At 37.3% G+C, this 22,105-nt stretch overlaps 1 protein-coding gene across 1 annotated transcript in view; it reads left to right on the top strand.

Moving 5' to 3' along the window:
• The first annotated feature begins 20,268 nt into the window (after window positions 1–20,268).
• Window positions 20,269–22,105, top strand: part of PDE7A (phosphodiesterase 7A) — a 41,563-nt gene continuing 39,726 nt past the window's right edge. Inside the window, exon 1 of the mRNA XM_058804385.1 lies at window positions 20,269–20,328. Coding sequence (XP_058660368.1) covers window positions 20,269–20,328 — 60 coding nt within the window. The remainder of the gene's footprint in view (window positions 20,329–22,105) is intronic.

Here is a 22,105-nt window from a genome sequence, read left to right as displayed (position 1 = left end):
CAGCAGCTTCAGCAATCCTGCTTCTGGATGGCAGGCTGACTTTGGGTGGGTGCAGGTATGAGAACTGTACTCTAACTATGGGGTGACAGGATCTTTCAGTGTGGCTGTTAAAGGGCTTAGTCATTTGGAAAGAGGAGTAGTTTTTACTTGGGGTTGAAGGGACTTGAAAAAGGAAGGGCACAGGGAAAGAGAGAGAATCCTGGTTTTGGAAGTGGACCTCATTCTACTGAAAGTTCAGATGGAGACTTTGTTTACAGTTTCTATTTTCTGTATTTTTTTTCTTAAACTATGCTCTTCCTTTGACTGCTGTCTCAATGTCGAAATCACCCAGTAGGGAATACAGGCCTGAAATAGCTTACAAAGGGAGGCTGTGGAAATGTGGTTTTGTCCTTAGTCCACAGATTAGCAATTGGAAAGGGTTTGGTAAAAGTACCAAGGCAAGATGTGGGTTAATTAGACCCATAACAAACTGAAATAATTCTAAGTCAAGTTTCATCCTTGACCTGACAAAACTTGGTTACATGCAAAAACGGAATTAATATCATATCCTGTCATTGCAGTACTTTCTCAATACCTTTTTTTTTTAATATTCAATCCCAGGCATCCTGCAGGTTTTCACTGTTTTATGAGTCCATGGTCCTACACTTGCTGTTTCAGGAAAGTGAAACATATTAGTGACAATTCCTTGGTGCATTCAAGACTGTATTGTTTGGGTTAAACAAAGATGGAGATTTGCAGTTTGCTAGGCAGGTGAAATGGCTGTGTAGTTAACATAGGTAATTAGTGAATGGATTATGTTTTTTAGTTTTCTAGTATGCAGGTGTAACCCCTATGTATCAAATTTTTTTTTTCCAGTTTGCATTTCTGAACTAGCAAGTTACACTTACTTGGCTAAAATGTGCATGGGTTGTCTGCATTTTAAATCTTTCCAGTACTGTTCTGAAAAATAATGCTGCAGTAAAATTAAGTCAAAGTACTGTTAAACCTCTGCTGTATGGCTGAGAAAGAAAGATTGTAGGTGAGATAAGGGATGTGGTTTTCTCTGCCCTAAAAGCAGTGACCTCTCATGTCCTGTGTGATCTGGTTGAAAGGCACTGCTAAGTGTCCGTCTCCTTCAGCATCTGTGTTCCAGCCTCAGCTACACAGACACACAGAAATGCTTCCTTTCACTTAGATGTTTTTGGAATCTCTCCTCTTTCATAAGTTCCCTTTCCTTGTCTTACTGGCTCTCCTATAGGCTGTTTTGTCTACTGTAGAAAATGGGAGTTCTGCTCCTATACTTTAGAAGGGAAGAGGGACTCATGCTTAGGGAAGAAGGGTCTGGTTAGTCTGTCATCCTTCATGCTGCTGTTTGAGATGGAAAAGAGTTGAGCATGAACGCAAATACTCCGGGGTCTGAGCATGTAAATGGGGGCCCCAGAACCAGTAGTAGAGAATTACTGGGGCACATACTGCAATAAGCGTTAGTGCTGGCCTCTTTAGTGTTACTTTCACTTTTAACTGCAGTGTATTGCTTTTTCACTGAATGAAATGAATGTGTTTAGGCTTATTTGCGAAAAATTGCTCTGTTAGAGAAGGATATGTCTTTGATGATAGCTTTTTTATGCTGTATCTCCAAGACTTTCTAAGTCTTCAGCAGCAATCATGGGTTATTCTGATTACTGGGAATGTTTTTTGCTATGGAGAGCAACATGATGTCTTCTTATTCTGTTTTAGACTAGAAAGCATCTCTGGTTTTAAAAAGTTTTCTTAGTAATTCATAGACACTAAAGTACTCTTGGCATGATACACAACTGCATTTATCTTTCATGAATGTTCACCTTCCTGAGTATATTTCAAGTATTTAAGTATCAACTTATTATTTGACTTATTAGTAACCATTTTGAGGAAAGGACTGTCAAGCTGCTTGTTTTTAAGGCTCTAAAGCAGTGTTTGAATGAAACTAGCTAGTGGACAGATGTGTAGGATCTGTGCTCAGTAATGCTGAGTCTTCATCATATGTGTAAACTCCAGTAATCTGTCCTTCTTACTCGCAAGATGAAGCACATAAATTTAGTATCTCCTACTTTCTTGTCTAAGAATGTTGGTTTGTCTTTCAACTTCACAACTTCAACTAGAATTCATCAAGCAAACGTGGTATTTAGAAGTGTGAGCTGTACTTTTTGATATTAAAAACACTGAGGTAAAATATTTCAACATTAGTGTGAAGGAGAAAAAAACCTGGATGTGTAAAACTAGTAGGAAGGCCAGGCAAAAGGCATAGCTGAGTGTGTAATTTAAAAGGAAAAAAATATAGGCGGGGAAGAGGATTTTCATGGGTAGATTTTTCACATACTTGAGAGAGGAGTTCCTCTGTAGTGGTGTTAAGAACTGTACATTCTTTACTCTTGTCCTTTGATTCATTGTAAGGGTACAAAGGTGGCCTAAGTGCAGCCCTCTGGCTTCTGTTGGCAGTGGTAAAGGGACAGATGAGGTTATTGATTCATTCTCTGTGTCAGGCGCACACTTCAGCAAGAAATAAAGACATTAAAACATGATATATGAGGATGGACAAGTTTTGGAATGAAGAAATTTTGGAATTTAGAATTTTCAGATTTGCTACTTTAAATTGTCCTACAATCATCAAACTATGGCAAAAAGGTGCCTTCTTAAAGATGATTAAGGAGTTTTAGGTATTCCAAGAGCAGCTCTTGAGGCTATGAGGCACAAATTAATTCTAATTAGCCCATGGTGGAATGTGTCATTGAGGTTTTTAAAACCTGTTCTATATGGTAGATATCCCAGCATGTTTTTCAAGATGTTTCACCATGTTAAAATCCACACAATACCACCTGGAGGGTTCTTCTTTAAATTGCCAGTCTGCTCGGTGATGTGTATCTCCAAATCCAGCTGACAGCTCAAAGCTCTGAACATCTGCAGTGACCACATTACATAAATGTGCTGGCACGGCTGTCGGTTCCTCCCACGCATTCAAATGAAGCTGATATGGATGTACTGTATCTTTTTAATCAGCTTTGTCCGGCCATCTAGGTGATTTGTCTTTGGAAATGATGTCAGTTACTTAAGAATTTGTGGTACCTCATATATAGGCAAGGAAAGTGTGCTTGTAAGAAACTGAGCAGGAAGAATGAAAGCTGAATAACCTGGTGATTAAGGTCCTTTCTGGCAGATGAGACCTCCATGATGTTTTCAGTATTTTGTCTCTTTCTGAAAACTGTTTTCAGGGTATGCAGGTAAGTGAAAAAAAAGGAAAAGTTTTTTCCTGAAGTGAACTTCTAGTCTGGTAATTTTTGGCGGTGTCTGTTACTTGTTGTTTGGAGAAGTGAAGTAACTGATTTTATGGGTAGTACTATCTCTGTTGGTGTTGTCTGGAATATAAGGATGGCCATGCAGAGAAAGTGTACAGAGCAGTGTTCCAGAAATTGTATCTGGACTAACAAATGTAACAACTCCAGTTGCAGCTTGAATATTTTTTTACTAAGAGTTTCGAAGGTCACATGAACTAGTTAAATACTTTCCTTAGAAGTTAACCCTTATACCTGTTACATAATTTGATGAGTTCATTATATTTGCAGATCAGAACGATTTAAATAATTTTATTTAAAAAATGCTTTTTGCATCATGGCAAATAAAAATTATTTTTGTATCCTGTTGTTTTCATTCAAATACAATAGGTGAAGCATCATAATAGCAGCTATTGGAATTTACTTTTTTTTGTTACTAGGCTTTTATTCTTAGTAGTGGAGGTCAGTTGTTATCCAGTCCCTCACTTTTTAGCTTTTATTTCAAGCTTGCATGTTTTCAATACCTTAATACTTCAGATAAAATTCTCAGTATTTCTGTAACAATTAACTTTTGTTAGTGTTTTTCTGTTTCTGTGAAAAAAGTGGAAGTCTAATGCCTCTAAATTGTAAACATAGGTAGATGTTGTGTCATAAAATTAATGGGTGATTTTTATGTTTTCAAATGTTTTGTGCTTTTTAAAATAGGTTTTTATCTTATCCATTCCATTATGACCAAGTATACTATTCTGATAGTATTTTGACATGGTTTGGTGCTATTCCTGAAAGCAGTTCCTTGATAGAAGATTTCTAAGAGACTTTGAGGATCTTCATTTTGGGGGTGGCTGGGGGATGGAAAGAGCCTTGCTAGTTAATGCCTGACTACATCTTTTCTGTATTGTAATGAAAAACTTTTTGTGGGTATTAATGATGTCAGTTCCATCAGCACACAGAGTGTTCTTTTGCCAGCACAATAAAGAACCTAATGTAAAGTCATCACACACCTTCAGAGTCTGGCAGCCTTGACGTCTTGGAGGCCTTCATTGTGTCATATGAGTTCAGCTGTGGGCTGTTGATTGTTGCAGAAATCTAGACAGGAGCGTGAGGGGGAAAAAAAAGAAAGATGTCCTACTTGAGTTGGGTTTTGCAGATTTAAATGCAACTATATCAAGATACTGCAGATAGTTTTATCAGTTTTGTTAAAGATTGAACTGTCTTTATAGGTACTGAATTATCCTTTTATATCAACACATGGAATGGCCATGTTACTTCACTGGTCATGATTACAGAATTGATTTACCTTTTAAGAAGTATCATAGTTCTTGGCTATTTGCAAAGCTCAGGATACAATCTGTATAATGCTTGGCATTATGAACTTTTTAGCTTTTTTTTCCTCTTGATTTGGTGATTTTTTTTTCATACTTTAGTGTTGAATACTTTTTGGTAGCTTGCCTGTCAGTCTTGACCACAGTTACAAAAAAGTGGCCTAGAAAGCAGGATTGCCTCCCTCCCAACTGTTTGTCCGTGTGTCCTCCAGCCCACCCCATACATTTTTTAGAAACGTGTATTGACAACAAATATGCCACGTTATTGTTAGCAGGACTGTTGTCACTCTAAGGGACACACTGCATGCCATTGATTTGGTCTGATGGAGTTTGACACCACCTGCATTTTGGAAAGAAAAGGTCTCTTACCTACATTGAGGTCATGCATGTGTAGATCAAGGAAATGACTCAGCTGGGATTTTCTATTGGAGAGAGGGGTTTGGAATCAGAGCAGCCTCCTGCACATGTGTAGCAGGCCTTGACATGCACGGCTTTAGCACACACATGGAGGCAGTTCCCATAATCATAAGCTGAGAGTCTGTTCTAGACTTTGTGGTATCAAATTATCTCAGTGACCAGAACTTGCTGCTGTGCTCAGCATGATGCCAAGTTGCTCTCTGAAGGATTTTCATATATCTGGCACTTCAGATTGATAAGTATAGGAAAATTGGAAAGTTACTTTTAAAAAACTTTGCCTGGACTGGTGTGCGGATGCGTATGCGTGCCTAAATGTAAAATCAGAGGTGAAAAAATAATCTGCTTGTTGAGGGAGGCAGGAGTATGCCTGACTTCACTTCTGGATCCCTGTTTGTGTGGACTGTGAAGTGTTGACCAGGTTTCTTCTGGATTAAGCAGGTGGTGGTGATGCTTAGCTCTGACCTGCAAGTACTTAATTGTCATGAGCTAAAGAAAAGCCTGGGAATGTTGTCTTCCCCTTTCTGAAAATACATGTGCTGTTGAGGTTGAGATTTAGGAATTCAGTCACTTCTCACAGCCTCTGTGGAGAGGTGAGTTACTCTTCTGGCTTTGCAGAATTCTTGCTTCTCATATTTCAGGAGAGGTTCTTGTGCCTCACTACAAGCCAGGCTTCCCCAGCTTTGACAATGATGCAAGTCTGATTGTGGTTCCTTGAAAATTGTATTTGTCTCAAAGATTTGTTCAGACCTCCATCACCTGCCATTTTTTAATGTCTTAAGAGCAAACAAAAATAAGTAATATTGGTGTTAAACTTTCTCTCCTACTTTTAGTCTTATCCACAGCGTAGCAAGGAGGCTTTCTGTTCAGTTGTTCATTTGGTTTCTTATGTTTCACCCTTTATGTTTTAAATAATAAAAATACTGTCAGTTATGGAAATCACCACTCTTTCAGTTTTTAAGGGAGTTTATCAGAATGGCTTATATGTAATTGTTAGGAGAAAAAAACAGCAAAGTAATCAATCAGGAAGTTTGTCAGAATGTATTTTATGTGCAAAACATCTAGGAAAAATTAAAGCAAAATAAATAAGTATGCAGTGGTATTTGTTTAGAGAATAAAAGTTAAAAGCTAAATTCCTCTTTCAAGGGGTTCGTGATGTAATTTAAAATATAGAGAGGAAGGGTTTGAGTGTTGCTAAGCTTTGGGTGTTTTCTAGGAAAACCATTTTATATGGAGTGATTACCATGAAAATATTGTGGGAATTTCCAATAATCTCATGTGCTGGTGGAAGATAACTTATTGTCCCTTCATGTGGTTTTGTAGGGGATATTGCTGTGACCTTTATTACTTTGCATTGAAAGGCATTTTTTAGATTCTAGTTGTCTTTATTTTTTTTTCTGTGAAAAAAGGGAAAAGTATTAGCATAAAAAAGTACTGGTTGATGCAAACTAAAGTTTATCTTGCGCTTTCACAGACGTACACTGCTTTTCAAACAGTATTTTTCTGTAATATAATAATAATAGTCACAATTCTGATTTCAAAGCTGTGTTTTCATGGTCTTCCAACATTACTTGCAATAAAGATTTTTTTTTCCCTCCAGTTCCTCATTTCAGGAGCCTTGCATTTGTATGAGCTTGTCCCACTCCTCCACAGCATGTCTGGATTGAGGAAGAGGTGGAATAATACATACTGCCTTAGGACAAGCCACACTTCAGCGAAAGGCTGCAAGGTGGAGAGCTGAAGGGCAGCGAGCCTCCCCTACCACGTGCCCATGGCATGGGGGAGGCTGCATCCAGGAAAGGAGTTCAGCTTATTACTCATACTTCTGCTTCTCCGAGGTTGAGTGCTACATTGAAACTTGTTTTGCAAAATTTGGGAATGAGAAGAGGATAGAGCAAGGGCCATGCACTGAGGTGCCAGTCAGTGCCAGCCCTGGCTGTTGTACCCCATGCAGCATTGCAATCTCTCAGTTCAAGGTGGGCTGGAAGAACTTGAAGTACTCTTGTACCACTAAAAAGCCATAACTTGAGAATGGGGCATCAGTTTTTCAGAGAAATTGTGCTATACCTGGGGATTTTTAAGACATCAAGCAATTATTTTTATTAAAAAAGGAAACTTGAGCAGTGTTTAGTCTCATTTCAGTTATTATAAAGGAGGAGGCTCTCGAGCACTGCAGTGCCTTTTTGGCTAACGGTTCAAAGCTTTGTACAGTGTTGTATTTTCAGGATCAAAGGCATTTTGGCATGAACTGTGCACTTGAAAACTTCCTCTCATCATTACGGACAGATTGCTTTACTGCTAATGCCCTGTCCACACCTAGCCTTGATTACTGCACTACTTACATCCCTAGTAGGCATTGTCTGCCTAGGGAAACGGCTTCAGACTACTTCTAAACCCACAGTTTTCAAGATTTTTATTGAGCTATGGTGTTTGTACATAACAGAAATAGCCAGTCCAGTGTTGAAAGTTCAGTTGTTCCTGGAAAAGTGTATCTCATGTCTAGAAGGATAAAAATGGATCAGTTTACAGAACTACCTTAATTTTTTTGCATTGTACTATTTTCTGTAAAATGTTTGTACTTCCTGGTTAAGAATGCTTGCTTTAAATTAGTGTATTTGGTTCCAGCTTACATGCTGAGTATATTTGTATATCTCTGTATAAAGATTTCTCTATTGCTCAAGATACATTTTAATTGTGTTAACTTTAGAAACAGATTTTTGTTTTCCACAATTAGAAATTATGAGTAATACATGTAGTTTATATCTTAAAACACCAGAAGTGGTCTCTGAGATGATTGTAGAGTTTTTTTAATTTCTCTCTTAAGTTATGTTCTGACCAATAGCTTCTTAGTTTGATTGTTGGTTTTTTTCTGGGATTTTCTGTTTTGTTTGTTTTTGTGTGTTTTTTCTTTTTTGGTGTGGTTTTTTTTTGTATTTTTTTTCCCAATTGAAGTAAAACAGAAGAGCTGTGAAATAAGTTTTCTTCCCTTATGGATATAACTCTAAAGATAATCACAGCATTTAGGAAATGTGCATTTCAATTGCCTCTGCAATCCATGTTAACATCCTTACATGAATGCATAGTGAGATTTTAGGATTTTTTAATGTTTTTAAGGAAATCCCTGCCTCCTTTATTGCTAAAAATGTACTTGCTTTTGTTGTGAAAATCATTTTAACCATACCTTGTGTTTTTTTGTCTGGGAAGCACGATGGATTGGATGTATTTAAAGGGCATCTAAATGCCACTCTGGAGAACAAGATACTTCCCATGCTTCCATCTTGTAATTGCTTATTATGTGGACATCAAGCTTTTCCTAGATCACGACTGTATGCTTTTTATTTGTTGAATGCTTGATGTGAGATTTTGCAGCCTGATTTGCCTTTCCTGCCCTCTTCCTCTCCTCCACCCCCTCTAAAGAGGGAGATGCTGAGGCTCGGGAGCCATGCTTATGTGTAGGCTGCATGTGATTAAAAAAAAATTGAAGAATACAGTTCTAGCAATCTTAAGTTGTGTGCCCAGAAGAGCTGATATCTGGGCTCTGATCTTGATGCTGGGCTGGAGTTTGAGGATGAATACTTACCGTAGAATCATAGTGTGGTTTGGGATGGAAGTGACCTTAAAGATCATCTAATTCCATCCCCTCTGCCAGGGGCAGGGACACTTTCCAGTAGACCAGGTATCCAGGCATCCACAACTTCTCTGGGCATCAACTTGTGAAATGCTCTGATAGTTTTGATGAATGCTCTAGAGGAATCACTGAAAAAATTAATTCTTCCTTTGGAGTTTGAGCCCTTTGCAGTATGTGAAGGCTATTACCATTTCAGACCTTCCACTTTTTAAGTAAAGAATTATGATTTATAATAATATAATTTATAATAATTTATATTATTATAATAATATAATTTATAATAATGCATAAATTGACTTGGGAACTCTGAAAAATAAAAATGTAATCTTACTCTTTGTCTATTCAACAACAGCGAGTATATGCTGTAGGAGAATTGCTAGTAATCTTTGTTTTTTTAATATATATTTTTTTGAGGTGAGTTTAAAATTAAGGGCCTCATAAATATGGATTATAATAAAAAATAATAATGTTTTGGCTAATGATTTGTTGCCAAATATACCTTCAATGCAGGATATTTTCCAAAATGTTGTATTGCTTGTTTAGAAGGACATGTCTACATCTTCCTTGAAAGACATAAAAACTACTTAAGAGAAATACTTATGTGTACTTAATAGAAAGTACTTAATGCTTTCTATTAATACTTTATTAGAAATACTATTTCTATTAAATACTTAATAGATATACTTGCTTTGTGTATCTCAAAGCAGAATAAAAAGTTCAGTGTTAAAAATGAATTTATTATTTCTAGGATTTGAGACGTTTTTGCTCTTCATAGTTTGGAAAGTAAATGAAAGACCAAGAGTTGGGCTTTTCACTGGTCATTTCAAGGAGTTCTCTGGTGTGGTATGCCGTAGGGCTTCACCCAGGCAAACTGGTTAGCCACAGCATGTGCTACCTTTCTTTTCCTGTTCCCTACACTGTTTGGTGGAATATGATACAAAAGAAGGGACATGAGAATGAGAGAGAGTTTTTCAGAAATTTTTGATTGCATGAGGGCAATTTGTAATTTTGTATAGAAAGCAATACGAAAGACATTAAGGCAATTTTGGTGAAAATCCCATGATTTTCAGCATGGGAAGCAAGGTTCTGTTGTGTGTGTCACAGGCTGGCTCCCCATGGAACCTCCAAAAACCCAGGGATCTTGAACTACAGGCGGGGTTGCACTTCTTTGTATATTTCTTAGCTATGTGTTTGGGAGTAGTCTTTGCACTTTCAGTATTGTTCCCTTTAGGAGCAATAACATCCATATTCAGTAACTTATTCTAAAGCAAAAACTGTTTTTAATGTTTTCTAGTGTTCTTTTGTTCTGCATGATCATCTGTATTTCCACCAGTCTTCAAATTGTGTCAAAATGAGAAAGGCTTTAATTATATTGAGGTCTTGTGTCTGTCTTCCATCATATTTGGTGCAGTAACTGACAGCAGATCCTCCTTTCCCCTGGAAAACAGGGTGACTGATGCTGTGTGCCTTTTGATCTGTGAACTCCCAGCTCTGACATAAGGATGAGAAGCCTGGAATTTTGCTACAGTCATACAAGCTACTCTTCTCCTTTTCTTACCTCCTTTTCCAACTGTGTTTTGGGAGTTGCTTATCTAGCTTGCTTTGTCCTTCTGCTCCTTTCCAAAAGTTCCTCTGTAAAATTAGTTCACTACATTAATAAGATGATTATGATCCAACATACCAGATTTCCCCTTTTCTGTCTAAATAATATGAAATTAATGAAATTAATTGTGTCTTGATATTTTTAGTTTGTCATGCAGGCAGCGGAAGTTTAGTCCTGGAGATAATCCTGTAGCAAGCTGAAATGGCTTCTTGCAGAATAATGGGATGATTAGTGATGCCAAATTTGAAAACAAAACTGGAATCTGATATCAAAAATGTGTTTGATTACCACATTCCTGAAATACATACAGAGCTACTGGTCATGATTCTTGGTTACAATATAAGATTTTATCATTAGCTTGTGTGCAAACAGAGAATACAGCAAGCGGACTAAACCCCAGACTTCAAATAGCAAGTTCACCCAGAGTAGCTAACTGTTGCCTTAATTAGATACAGCTTCAAAGTATATGCTAAGATTTTTCCACTACAGCTTTTTATCACTTCCACAAGTTCAGCCTGCCCTATACAGATGCTTAATTTGTATGCTGGGCCCTGTGATAAAGCTATTTCTGTCGATGAGATTCCAAAATTGTAGGCACTGATGTCAATGCAGATGAGGTTAGCCTAATTTGGTCAAGAGAGGGCTATGCCATGCAAAATCTTCTTTACATGGGCACATAAAGGCCAGTGCCAAGACTGACAGCTGTCCAGTGGGTGGCCAGGAGCTTCAGAGATAAACATTCTTGTTGGTAGTGCTACAATTCTTGCTTCTTTAAGAAACAATGTAATAATTATAGGGCTGTTTTCAGCATCCCTGCAGGATAACTAAGTAAAATGGTAATGGCACGTAATTTTACAAATGTAGATCTTCTAAATCCTATTGAAATAACGTCTTTTCTATGCTTAATTCAATTTCTGTTTAGTGTTGAAATCCTGACAATGAAAGCAGCATCTTGTTACCTTCAAAAATGGCATATTAAATTCAGAGGTGTACTGCTGTGAAATCGCTGTAAGAAAAATTACTTGAAAGTGGTTTTTAATTGTAGGAGGTCTTAAATGTTGTAGATGTGATAAAGTGCACACTCAGGTTGAATAATGAGGAGTTTGTACAAGGATATAGTTCTTGAGAGAAGACTGCAGAAAGATGCTAGTGGTAGCATCCACCTTTTTTTCTTATGTTAATGTGTCAGCAGTGAAGTGTATCAAAAATGTATTAATCTATTAATAGAACACTTCCTTTGTATGCTTATTTCCATACCTCCTTCCATGCCTCCCCTAACAGGATTGCAATCATACATTGTTTTTTGCCTTGGAATTTTTTTAATATTAGTTTTGAGCTTATAATTCTTCTGTTCCTTTGTCAGCTGCTTATTTCTTAGTATTGACCTATTAGAAAAAAAGCCAAACTAAACAAAAACAAGTATACTTTTTTTTTATTTCCAGGAAAATATTTCTTACACTGACATCTCTGTAATGGAAAGCTGAGCCTTTTCAGTGTATTTCAGTCTCAAACACAGTAGTCTTTTTCAGTTCAACACCTGCAGACATGAGGCACAACACTACTGAAAAGCTCTCTCTGTTTCAGGGTCAGCTTTATCTGCAGTGGGTGAGAAGCTGAAATAAGTAGATTTGGGTTTTGATGAAAAGTGTTTGGATGCATGGATTGCTGGCACCTACATACTGACAGAATATTAATGCAAGGCAGTAATTACATGTTTAAAGCTGTGTAGATGTCTATGAAACATAAGGTTTTGTATGAAAATCCCTTTATTAAACTTCATTATCAAATTTTTAGAGCATTTGCTATAAGAAATCTGCATTTGCTACAGGTCAGAGAATGAGAATTGAGAAGTAAGAAAGGGTTGTGTTGGTAGCTCAATAAAATGAAAGGTGGGAAGCTGGCAATAATATATTGTGGCCTGGAAAGCAGGGGAAGGTGTTGAAATGGCAGGTGTGTGTGCCATGGGGAAGTGTTGGGTTTGCAGCTTACTGTCTCATTAGAGCTTCTTCAAGTTTAGGGGGTTCAGCTGAAATTGATCTGCCTATCCAATTCAATTGAAATTGGTCAGTCTATCCTTAATTGGAAGACTAAAAGCATTTTTGGGTACGGTGGGCAAGCAAATTCTGCAATAAGTGTTTAGTGCAGATGCATCTCTAGATGAATTTCATCTGGGAAGAACACTGTAACAGAAACTAACTGCTATGGTTTGGATTTGTATAACGTGTGTGTGGGGGGTTTCTGCTGTTTGGTTTTTGTTAATTTTGGGGCTTTTTGTTAGTTTCATTTGTTTGGGTTTCCTTTAAGCTTGAAATGTTAGGGTTTTTGTTGAGGTGAAAGAAGTTGCATGTAGTTGGTCAGCCTTTTCTGTATTTCATGTACTGTACTATGATACCATGTGTGGCTTCTTAGTTTTGTGCTTTGCCTTTGGTGATCTTTCTTTGACACCCTTTATTCTTCATTAACTCTGTGATGACTTTAAGTTAATAATTATTTTCATTTGCTATCATGAATTAAATACAGTATTGATTTGTGAATTTGACAGCAAATGGTGTAACCAGTTTGTGTTTGTCCTCTGTAGTTCTTCATTTACTTTAATGGAAATAATCACAAAGTAAGATAATGAAATCCAGACTTTATTTATTTCGGATATTCTGTGCTCTCTGCTTAATTTGTGAAAGTGAATCTTCCAGCTTTCCCCTTGAAATATAATCTTTTTTGACAACCTAATATTTTTATGTGATGTCTAGCAAGGAAACAGAAACAAAGGTCATTTTATTACTGTCTTTCTAATGTTTAATATAAACTGTTGGAGCTTTAGCATATGCCAGTGTGCCTGGGGAACTGCTGAAATATGTTAGGTTTTGTTTTGTTTGTTTTTTCCCTGTGGGAATTGTTAATTTTTTAAAAATGAGATTTGAAAATTGAAAATCCTTGCTTAAAGTAATTGGTAGCTGTGTTGCTTGGGGAGTCTTAGTAAGCATGAATATTTTCATTTTGTGTAAACTGTTCTTTAAATGCTTCCTTCAAAGTGAATGGAAGTGTGCGTGAAGGGGTTAAAGGGAGCTTTTAGCAGTGCTGGATTAGGAAAAACTTGCTAGACAAGAACCAGGCAGGAAGATCTTCCTCTAGGCTTAGAGAGAGGTGAGCCCTCATAGCTATGGGAGTACCCATCACTTAGTCAAATAGAGGCTTTTGGTTGTTACAATAAATTTTATTTCTTTCCTTTTCACGTGTGAATGAGGAAGAAGCCCAGGGAGCAAGGGAAAAGGATCATCTCACATTGTAGCCTGCCCCTGTGCCTTTTAGCCTTCACTTATTGCACTGCATTGCTCTCTCCTCTGAATTCATGAGCTGGACAGACACATCTGTAGAAATTCATCCACGAGCTGCTGTGTGGGGAGGCCCTGAGTGCTTGCTGTGCTCCCCCTCCCCACACACCCTTCTGGAGGCTCTGAAGAATCACGGGTGAGCTCGTGGTGTTCACATAAGTGTAAAAGTTATTGGGAAAGCTTCTCTTCCAGGCAAAAAGCTTAAACCTTGGGGGTTTTAGAAGACGTGTTGTGTCCTTTGTGTCTTGTATTGGTAGTTTGTAAAGAATTATAAAATACAACTTGTGTGACTTTAAGTTCTGTAATTTTCTTTTCTGGTTGTTGTGATGTGTTGACAGTTTTGCTGTGTCTTTCTGTGAGATTATAAACTCAATGTTTTTTATTTAGATTCCAATTTAAATATAGCACAGTAAGATGATCTTTCACCATTCAAAGGATATGCTTTAGAAATAGAACATAATTTTTTTATTCCAAAGTCTAAAACATTGGTAGCTTTTCTTGTCACACGATAATGTTCAACTGTTCTCACATTGCTGGGTTACTTGCAATATGTGAAGTACGTGGGAATTGAAATTACTGTTGATTTTCTTCCAGTATACCATTCAGTCTTGGCAGAAGGTGTATTTAGCATGAAACACAGTAACTCAGAGCAGATAAAACTCAACTTCTTGAGTTTTAAGTCTACCTTTACTGAGTGGATTGCAGTCTTGAGACCCTGATGGAACTTTGTCTTGTAACAATGGTACAGTTCTTCAACTCTTTGAAATCACAGTTGGTATTGAACTCTGAGCAGGTTGGCAGTACCTGCCAACAGGTGTGGGCAGATACTTGCTGCTGTAGACCAGTCCTGATTGAGCATCTGTACAACTGCTAATATGGTTCTCTGTTCAAGGTGATAAGACTCACTACCTCCAAGGGTTAAAAATTAATATTTCCAAAAAAGTAAATGACAAATACATGTGCTCAACTTTGTCCTTTTTAGTTCGTTTTTTTTTTTTTTTTTTTGTTTGTTTCTTTAAAGAGGCTTTTAAAAAAGTCTTCCAAAATCTCTTCTCTGGAGAAAAGCATAAATCTTAGTTCTGTGAATTTAAGCAAAGTCCTAAAATGCCACAGTAAGCAAGCATCCTTTGAAAGTGTATGTCTGAATAAATCAGAGGAAGAATACTGTATTGTAGAACTTCAGTTAATCTTGTGATGATTTGTTTTACCTAAAACAATAAATTTCAGCGTTTCTATAGTTAAATGATCTAAATTGGATTGTTTGTCACTGAGACAGTTTATACCATATAACATTTTTTCTTATGAAAACACATCTAGTTAAAAAACTGAAGTTTATGATATGACAGAGGTAGTGAGAGTGTTCAAATTGCAAAAGAATAATTTTAAAAAGAAGTAAACTGTTTAAAGGTGTTTAATCTATGTGAGGAAGTTAAAAAAGTGTTTTTATACACCCCTCAACTATGATAGGTATGGTTTTGCCTTTTTCAGTGTTGCATGTCCATTTCTGTCAACCTGCAAAATCATGATGTTGAACAAATAAGAGGAAAGGTTTTAAACAGCCAACAGAAAAATGCAGTGTTTAATAATGTGCTTTTTTGGACAAAGATTTATATGATTTCTTTATAAAATATAGACTACCTCTCATCCCTTCTAGAAATAAAGGACACAGCATGATCCTAATAGTTTTCTATTGCTATGTTGCAGTAGCAATAGAAAATTCGCAAATGGTACTAAAATGCAAGTTGTTGACTTTTTTCATTCATTGGGATTGTATCTTTTCTAAGGGGGATTTCTTTCCTTTTCTATCTTATGAGGGCTGAAATGAAAGATTTCTAAAACTGAAAAGTGTTTCTTAAGGGTGTAATTTCTGCCCTCTGGATCTGTAGCTGTCCTTGACTTTCAAAGTTCATGTTTTGGAGTTCTCAGCCCTTGGTTTAAGATCAACCAGCCTTTTGAGTTTAGTTGCAACAAGTGAGGCAGTTGGAATGGTGATTAATATGTGGTTGTGAAGGTGATTTTTGCTAACTTTCTTAGATTTTCATGTTTGCTTATTGCTTGCTAGCTCATATGTAGCTTTGTTGATGAGTCATTGTCCCTGGAATTATTCAAAAGATGTGTAGATGTGGCATTTAGGGACATGGTTTAGTGGTGAACTTGGCAGTGCTGGGTTAGTGGTTGGACTTGATGATCCTAAAGGTCCTTAACAACCTAAATGATTCCATGATTTTGTTAATAAACCGCTGGAGTAGTTGGAATCTTGTACCTAGTTGCAATTTGGGCTAACATGGCAAATCTTTTAAATAAGAAGCTGAATTGGAAGTAAATTGCTTAGATAACATTTTAAAATAAGATGTAAATAGAAGTAGCATTTGTAAAAGTTGGTTATTGTGTATACACTGTGAGATTCTATACGTTCTGCTCTCAGTATCTTATATCAGTATAAAAATAATGGTACATTTTCTTAATTTTTTCCCTTGAGAGCAGTGTTTAGTGGTTGGGTTGGGTTGCAGCAGTAGCTACCCACACTTGTTACAAGAATACTTACAGATTACCATTTAATTATTCTTTTTGAGTGAAGTCTGCTGGAGAAAGAGATTACACATGGTATATAATGAGACAGGGAGAAAAGCAAAGAAAAGATGGAAATGAGTTGTGGGTTTTTTTCCACTGTGTGCTGATGAATCTGAAAATGATAGGCCTAGAACCCAGACTGGTTCACAGCAAGTAATAGGTCAGTCAGGAGTGTATCCTGGAAATCAGTGTGCCACAGGCCTCTGTTCTGGAAGGGGGTGTTTGAAGGGCATAGGAGACTCCATGGAGATTTCTTTTCTGGGCCAGGTGTACAGGTGCAGGCACATGAAATCAGGTCATTCTGGCAAGTAGGAGTGATAAGCAACTTTATGCCTCCAACTGAGCATAAAAACTCAGGTGGTGATGGAGATTGACAAAGCCCTGCTATATTTAAAACAGAGCATCATTTGAGACCCAGCAGTGTATCTGAAATCTGGTGCTTTTGTTTCAGCTCTGGATTTCTTGTAGGTGTTACTGAAATGTTTTTGGGGGGGGGGGGGGGGGTTAGAGCATTTAAAGGCACTTCTGCACAAACAGTAGTTACTAAGCTTTGTAAGGTAACCCTGAGCCATTCCTCAGGGCTTATGAAGCTCAGGAAAATAACTAAATACAGAAAAATATTGGAATAGATGGGTATTTAGAAATACACAAGTAAAATTGGGATCCTGTATGTGGTACTCCAAATAGCAGAGTATGTAATAGGAAATGATGGGTTTCCACTTGGAGCCTTGCAGATCTCTAGGAGTGCATGTGGAAATAATTGGAGCCTTACAAATAATCATGGTGTGTTAATGGGGGAGCTATTTTGAATGGGTAGGGGCAGGTCCCATATGATGCCTGTTTCCCAATGAGAGCAAACTGGTGTCTTTGGCAAATTCCTTAGTGGAATCTTTGTAACAACTGTTTCAAGACCCCAGTTGCTTTCTGCTGTATTGATAATGCGTGCTTGTCTTATCAGAAATAGCACAGAGAGGTTTGTTCAGTAAATGCAAAAATTGTAGCAAAACATGCCTTTGACTGCTTAGATGCATCTACATTGCTGCATATCATCAAGTCTACATTGATGCCATTGGGATATTTCTGTTTCTTTGGAAGTGGTAAGAGACATCAATTGTACATGTGAGCTGATGGTAAGGGGAGAGGAATAGGTAACAACTTGTATGTGAATGTTAGGTACTGTAAATCTTGCCTTACCAAAGGTGGTGTCTCTGCAGACATCAAGAAAATGGGTTTTAGAAAAACTTAAAAAGAATCTGTTAGAAAGCAGTAAAGAAAAAGAGAAGAAAGAAAATAAAACAGCATTAGCAACTTCCCCAATTAAAAAAAAAAAAAAAAAAAAACAACAACCAAACAATGGCATCAGTCTCAGCTTCACCTTGAAACTAAGAAGCCCACAAAAAAGAATAGATATCATACATGATATCTAGTCTTTTTTGTGTGCTTCTTAGTTTCAAGATGAAGCTGAGACTGATGGTGGTGTCCACAGTTGAAGGGTCCCTGCAATCCCAGAGCTGAGGCAGTATAACAGGGAGTAGTTAACACAGAGGGAATTTAGTATTACCACATTTTTATGTAGTCTTCTACCTGCAGGTTTACAGTACTTACTAATAACTTGGAATAATTTCTTCTTTGTAAAATGTAATCTCTTTTACATTCACCTTGCTGTTGTTAGTGGGGTTATTCAAAGCAGCACTTTATCCGAAAGAAGCACTTTAGCTTCTGTGTTGATTTGTTAAACTTCTCACACAAAGCAGTGCACTTTCTTATCTTACTCTGTCTCCAATTCAGAATTGTATTACCAAAACAATATTTTCATTTCCAAGCTGTAATTAAAACAAATAATGGTCTAGTGGTGCTTAACAAGCAGTCAAATACTTTTATTTCTGTGTTCTCATATTAAATTTATGCATGAGACAGTTTTAAGATAACTTCCAGTAAGAGAAGTCTTCTTAATGAAACCACTTAATGGTGGAAGACAAAAGAGAAAAGGGTGATCACTTTGTATAGTTCTGTTTGCTAAGATAATGTATTTCTGAAATTGGTGGGAGAAAGACTTGCTCCGTGCATCTGGGGCAAGACTGTGCACACACTCCAAGAACATCTTCGTGTGTTTTGAGACAGGAAAACCAGATTTATCAGGGAGGATTACTAATAGTGGTGACAGAGAGGAAAGCTTGACATTTCAAAGAGTATAAGGCTATTTATGCTTGAGTTTTATTCAGAGGGGAGTTCAGTCTAGAAGCAAATCACCTCATTGTTCCTGTTTGCTGTGCTCATTTGATTGTTTTCTGGAGTGGTTTTGGTATGTGCTAACCAGGCTTCTTCCAAACGAAACTGAATCATTCACTCATTGTGTGCACCTAATGGGCCTGAAACCTCAATAAGGTTGTAGGGGTTTGATCAGTTACTGGATCATTTTTTGGCAGCTTTGAACCTCCTGTGGTAGGATCTTGTTCAGGAAGTTGGAGTAAATATGGCCTTCAAAAACAAATTAAAACTCCTGGGCTTCATATAGTATAGGTGTAAAGATCTGAGCAGCAGGTGTGTGTTGATCTGCTCCAGTTGTGCCAAATTGTAATGCAAATATTGCCTGATGCCATTTATTGTGGGTTTGTTTTTTTAAAGAAACATCAGACTAGTGGTGATTAATTGTTAGGGTGCTTTAACCTTGTCAACTATTTGGAGGTGGTAATGTTTTTAAATTTATCTCTGTGACAGTTGGTATTTTATGTGGAACTTTACAGAGCTTTAGATAAGTGCAGCATTCATGAAGTGAGGTACCAGAAGGCCCATTCTGAATGTTCTTGCCTTTGGTTTTGATCTGACTGTTTTTCTGGGGCATGGGGACAGGGCAGAAGATAAATGTTTGGAGTGTAATGGTTCTGTAGGGATTCACAGGTTGTGCTGAGAACATGATTATAGCTTAAAAGACATCGTAAATATCCGGAATCATGATATAAAATGACAAAGAGCTCTATCCCACTTAACAAATCTCCTTAATTTAGTAAACATCTGCTGTGGTGTGTGTTCCCTTTTCTTGTGGAAGGGAGGAAATTAGTTTCTTAATGTTAAAAGTACTCCTTTGGTGATCTGAGCTAACTTTTGTGTTTTGAGCACATATTGGAATTTGGAATTGATTTCTTTGCCAAAAAAAAATAAATAGGAAGAGCAGATTCTTCATATAAATTTGCTTTCAGTTATTCAGTGTCATCCTTTTAAACTCCTCATTTTCCTACACTGTTCTTTATTCTCCCCCACTGTAGCTCCTTTTTTCCTAAGTATTTGAGATTTATTTGTATTTTTGAAATGAAACACTTGTCAGCTTAAAATGACAGAAATTAGAATGAATCTCAAGGCTGCACCAAGCATATAGGACTACTTTGCTGCACAACCAGCGTTCTTGGAGGAAGTTAGACTGCTTTCCAGCCCTGGGTAGGGCTGGGGAGGCTGTAGCCAGGTTCAGCCCTTGGAGCAATAAATAAAAGCCCCATGCCAGTTCAGGCATGAGTGTGAATGGCTAGTATGAAGGATGGCTTGGTATTTGGTGGACAAAAGAAGTTAGACAATGACAACTGGTTTGAACAATTGCACATATTCCGTGCATTAACTTTCATTAACATTATTTATAGCACGTTGCTATAAAAGCAATTTTGAAATATGTTTTGAAGTTCAGTTCTTAGCAGTTCTCCAGGTGGCAGAAATAAAAGGAACTTGTGAATATCACAAGCGCTGGAATCTGCTGGAAACAGGCTCTTCATAGCATTTGAAGGCAAGGCAGTATCCTGACTTAGCTCGGGTGTTTTGACTACTGGAGTTTGATCCTATTGTGTGGCACACTTTGCTGTATTTAAAGATGATGACAGGATGTAATCACGGTTTTACATTTCCGTTGGCATTTCTGTGGGGTTTAGTAAGGTTTTACTACTTGCCATGTCCTCTGCTTGTAAAACTTTCTTGTTGAGTCCGGCGTTGGCAGCGGGAGGAGCGGGGCAGAGCCCATTGCAGGGGCTGTCAGGTGACAGCTGCTGCCTGCCCTGTGCCTCGCTGCTGTGCCCTGCTGCCTTCGGCACTGGCGGCCATCGGGGGAGAGTATGCTTCAGCTCTTTGGGGTGATCCAATGGGAATTGCATTGGTCTGGTGTTTAGCTCTGATCCTCATCAAATGGATTACTTCTAAGGTAGGCCATTTAAAAAAAATGTTTTGGCTAACTGGCTTTATAAGTAGTCCGAGAGAAAACAAGTCATTAAGAACTTCACAAGCGCTTATTTTTCCTTTTTAAATCTAATCTGTTTTGGAAACATCATTTGCCATTTAAGATTGTGTTTCTTAAGTGTTCATACATGATTTTGTAGATCTTGACTTTTGCTTGCCTTGAAGTGGGAAGGAGTGTGTTTGTAGCAGTGCCAGTTAGGAGAGGAGAAAAAAGGAATCTGAAATGGCTTCAGAATGGCAGGAGTTGGCTTGCCTGTGTTACCAACAGATTTCCAGTTTTATAGCACCTTAAAGCCTTTGTGAAAATAAGGAAAAACAATTTTAAACATAGTGAGAATAATACAAATTAGTGTATTTTGCTTCCTGGACAGGATATCCTTTTTGTATTGTTGATTTCAGAGTTGCAGGAGTGGAAATACCAGTTTTGTTTGCTTATGTGAAATATCTACTTTACTTTGTAGCCTTTCTATTTGAGATCCTTGTGTTTTGCAAAATGCATGCTTATGTTAGGATTAAGTTTTTACTCTCTCATTCCAAAGAATGTAAGTATCCCCATAATGAATATTTGTGCTGGTAAATATAGATGAGATTGGTGTCTGGAGATGAGACCAGGCTCTTCTCAGCATAGTTCACTGCAAGAAGGAAGAATAAATTTAAATGTTGCATTATGAAGGAGAGCCAGAATAATTGGAGAAAATTAAGGAAACTGAAAAAAAACCCCACAGAGTTCCTGCATTAATAGATAATTTTTTTGTTATTGCTACTGATACACATTTCTAAAATTTTTGTACAATTAACAGGAGAATCTGAAGAAGCATGAACTTGAGTTTGTTGTGAAAACAAGCTTTGCCAGGCACCCATGCCTGTACTCTTCAGTCATTGCCAATAACGTGTTTCTAAATTTATTAAAAGCAAAAATGGTCAGGCTTAGTTGCTAGCACTTGTGACAACTTTTATCACATCAAGAAAGAGACCAGGATGCCCAGTGGATGTTCACTTGTGACTGAAGGCAGATTCTACAGATTTACAGCCTGTGTGCTAGACCAGTACATCATGTGCATTTTGCTGGTATATTGTTGAACTGCTGGCTTTTTGGAACTTGACATAAAAACCTGTTCAAGGGTTATGTCTAATCCAGTTTGGTCAGAGATTATTTTAAGGTGGGGAAAAAGAAAAATCCCAGCTGACATAATACAGTTAGGCATAAAACTCCCTGCTATTTATGATTCTGTTTCTGCATGTGCTAGTGGTTGTTTGTTTTAAAGAATTAGTGGTTTTGTGTTCATTCAATTACCTATTTTGCCATTGCCTTGATGCTATTCTGATTTAGTTTCCTTAGGCAATACCCCTGTATATTACTGTCCTCACTTAAACCAATTGCTTGTGGGTTTTTTTTAAGTGTACATTCTTTCTGATCAATTGTCAAGGTTTTGTTTTGTATATTTTCAAGTCTTGATTTTTTTAATGTTGGTAAAGCTTTGGGTAAATTTTATGCCACATGATATATATCTGAGGTATATAAGAAAAAATAGCTTACAGATGCTTGTGAGATATATGTATCACTAACATTGATAACTATCAGTCAAATGATAGCTAAGTTTAAAAATGGTTGCCATCTGTCTTGGGAGGCAATCATGTGAAATAGCTTTATATGGAAGAAAATATTAAAATTATCACATTTGAATATTTGAAGGAAAGGTGGGGTTCCTACTGCTGATTAAATTTCAGAAAGGCAGTATGAA

This window comes from Ammospiza caudacuta, chromosome 1, assembly GCF_027887145.1.
Source record: "Ammospiza caudacuta isolate bAmmCau1 chromosome 1, bAmmCau1.pri, whole genome shotgun sequence".
NCBI classification, from domain to species: domain Eukaryota; kingdom Metazoa; phylum Chordata; class Aves; order Passeriformes; family Passerellidae; genus Ammospiza; species Ammospiza caudacuta.
The sequence above is the reverse complement of the archived record's forward strand: the minus strand, read 5'-3'. Positions and strand labels throughout refer to the sequence as shown.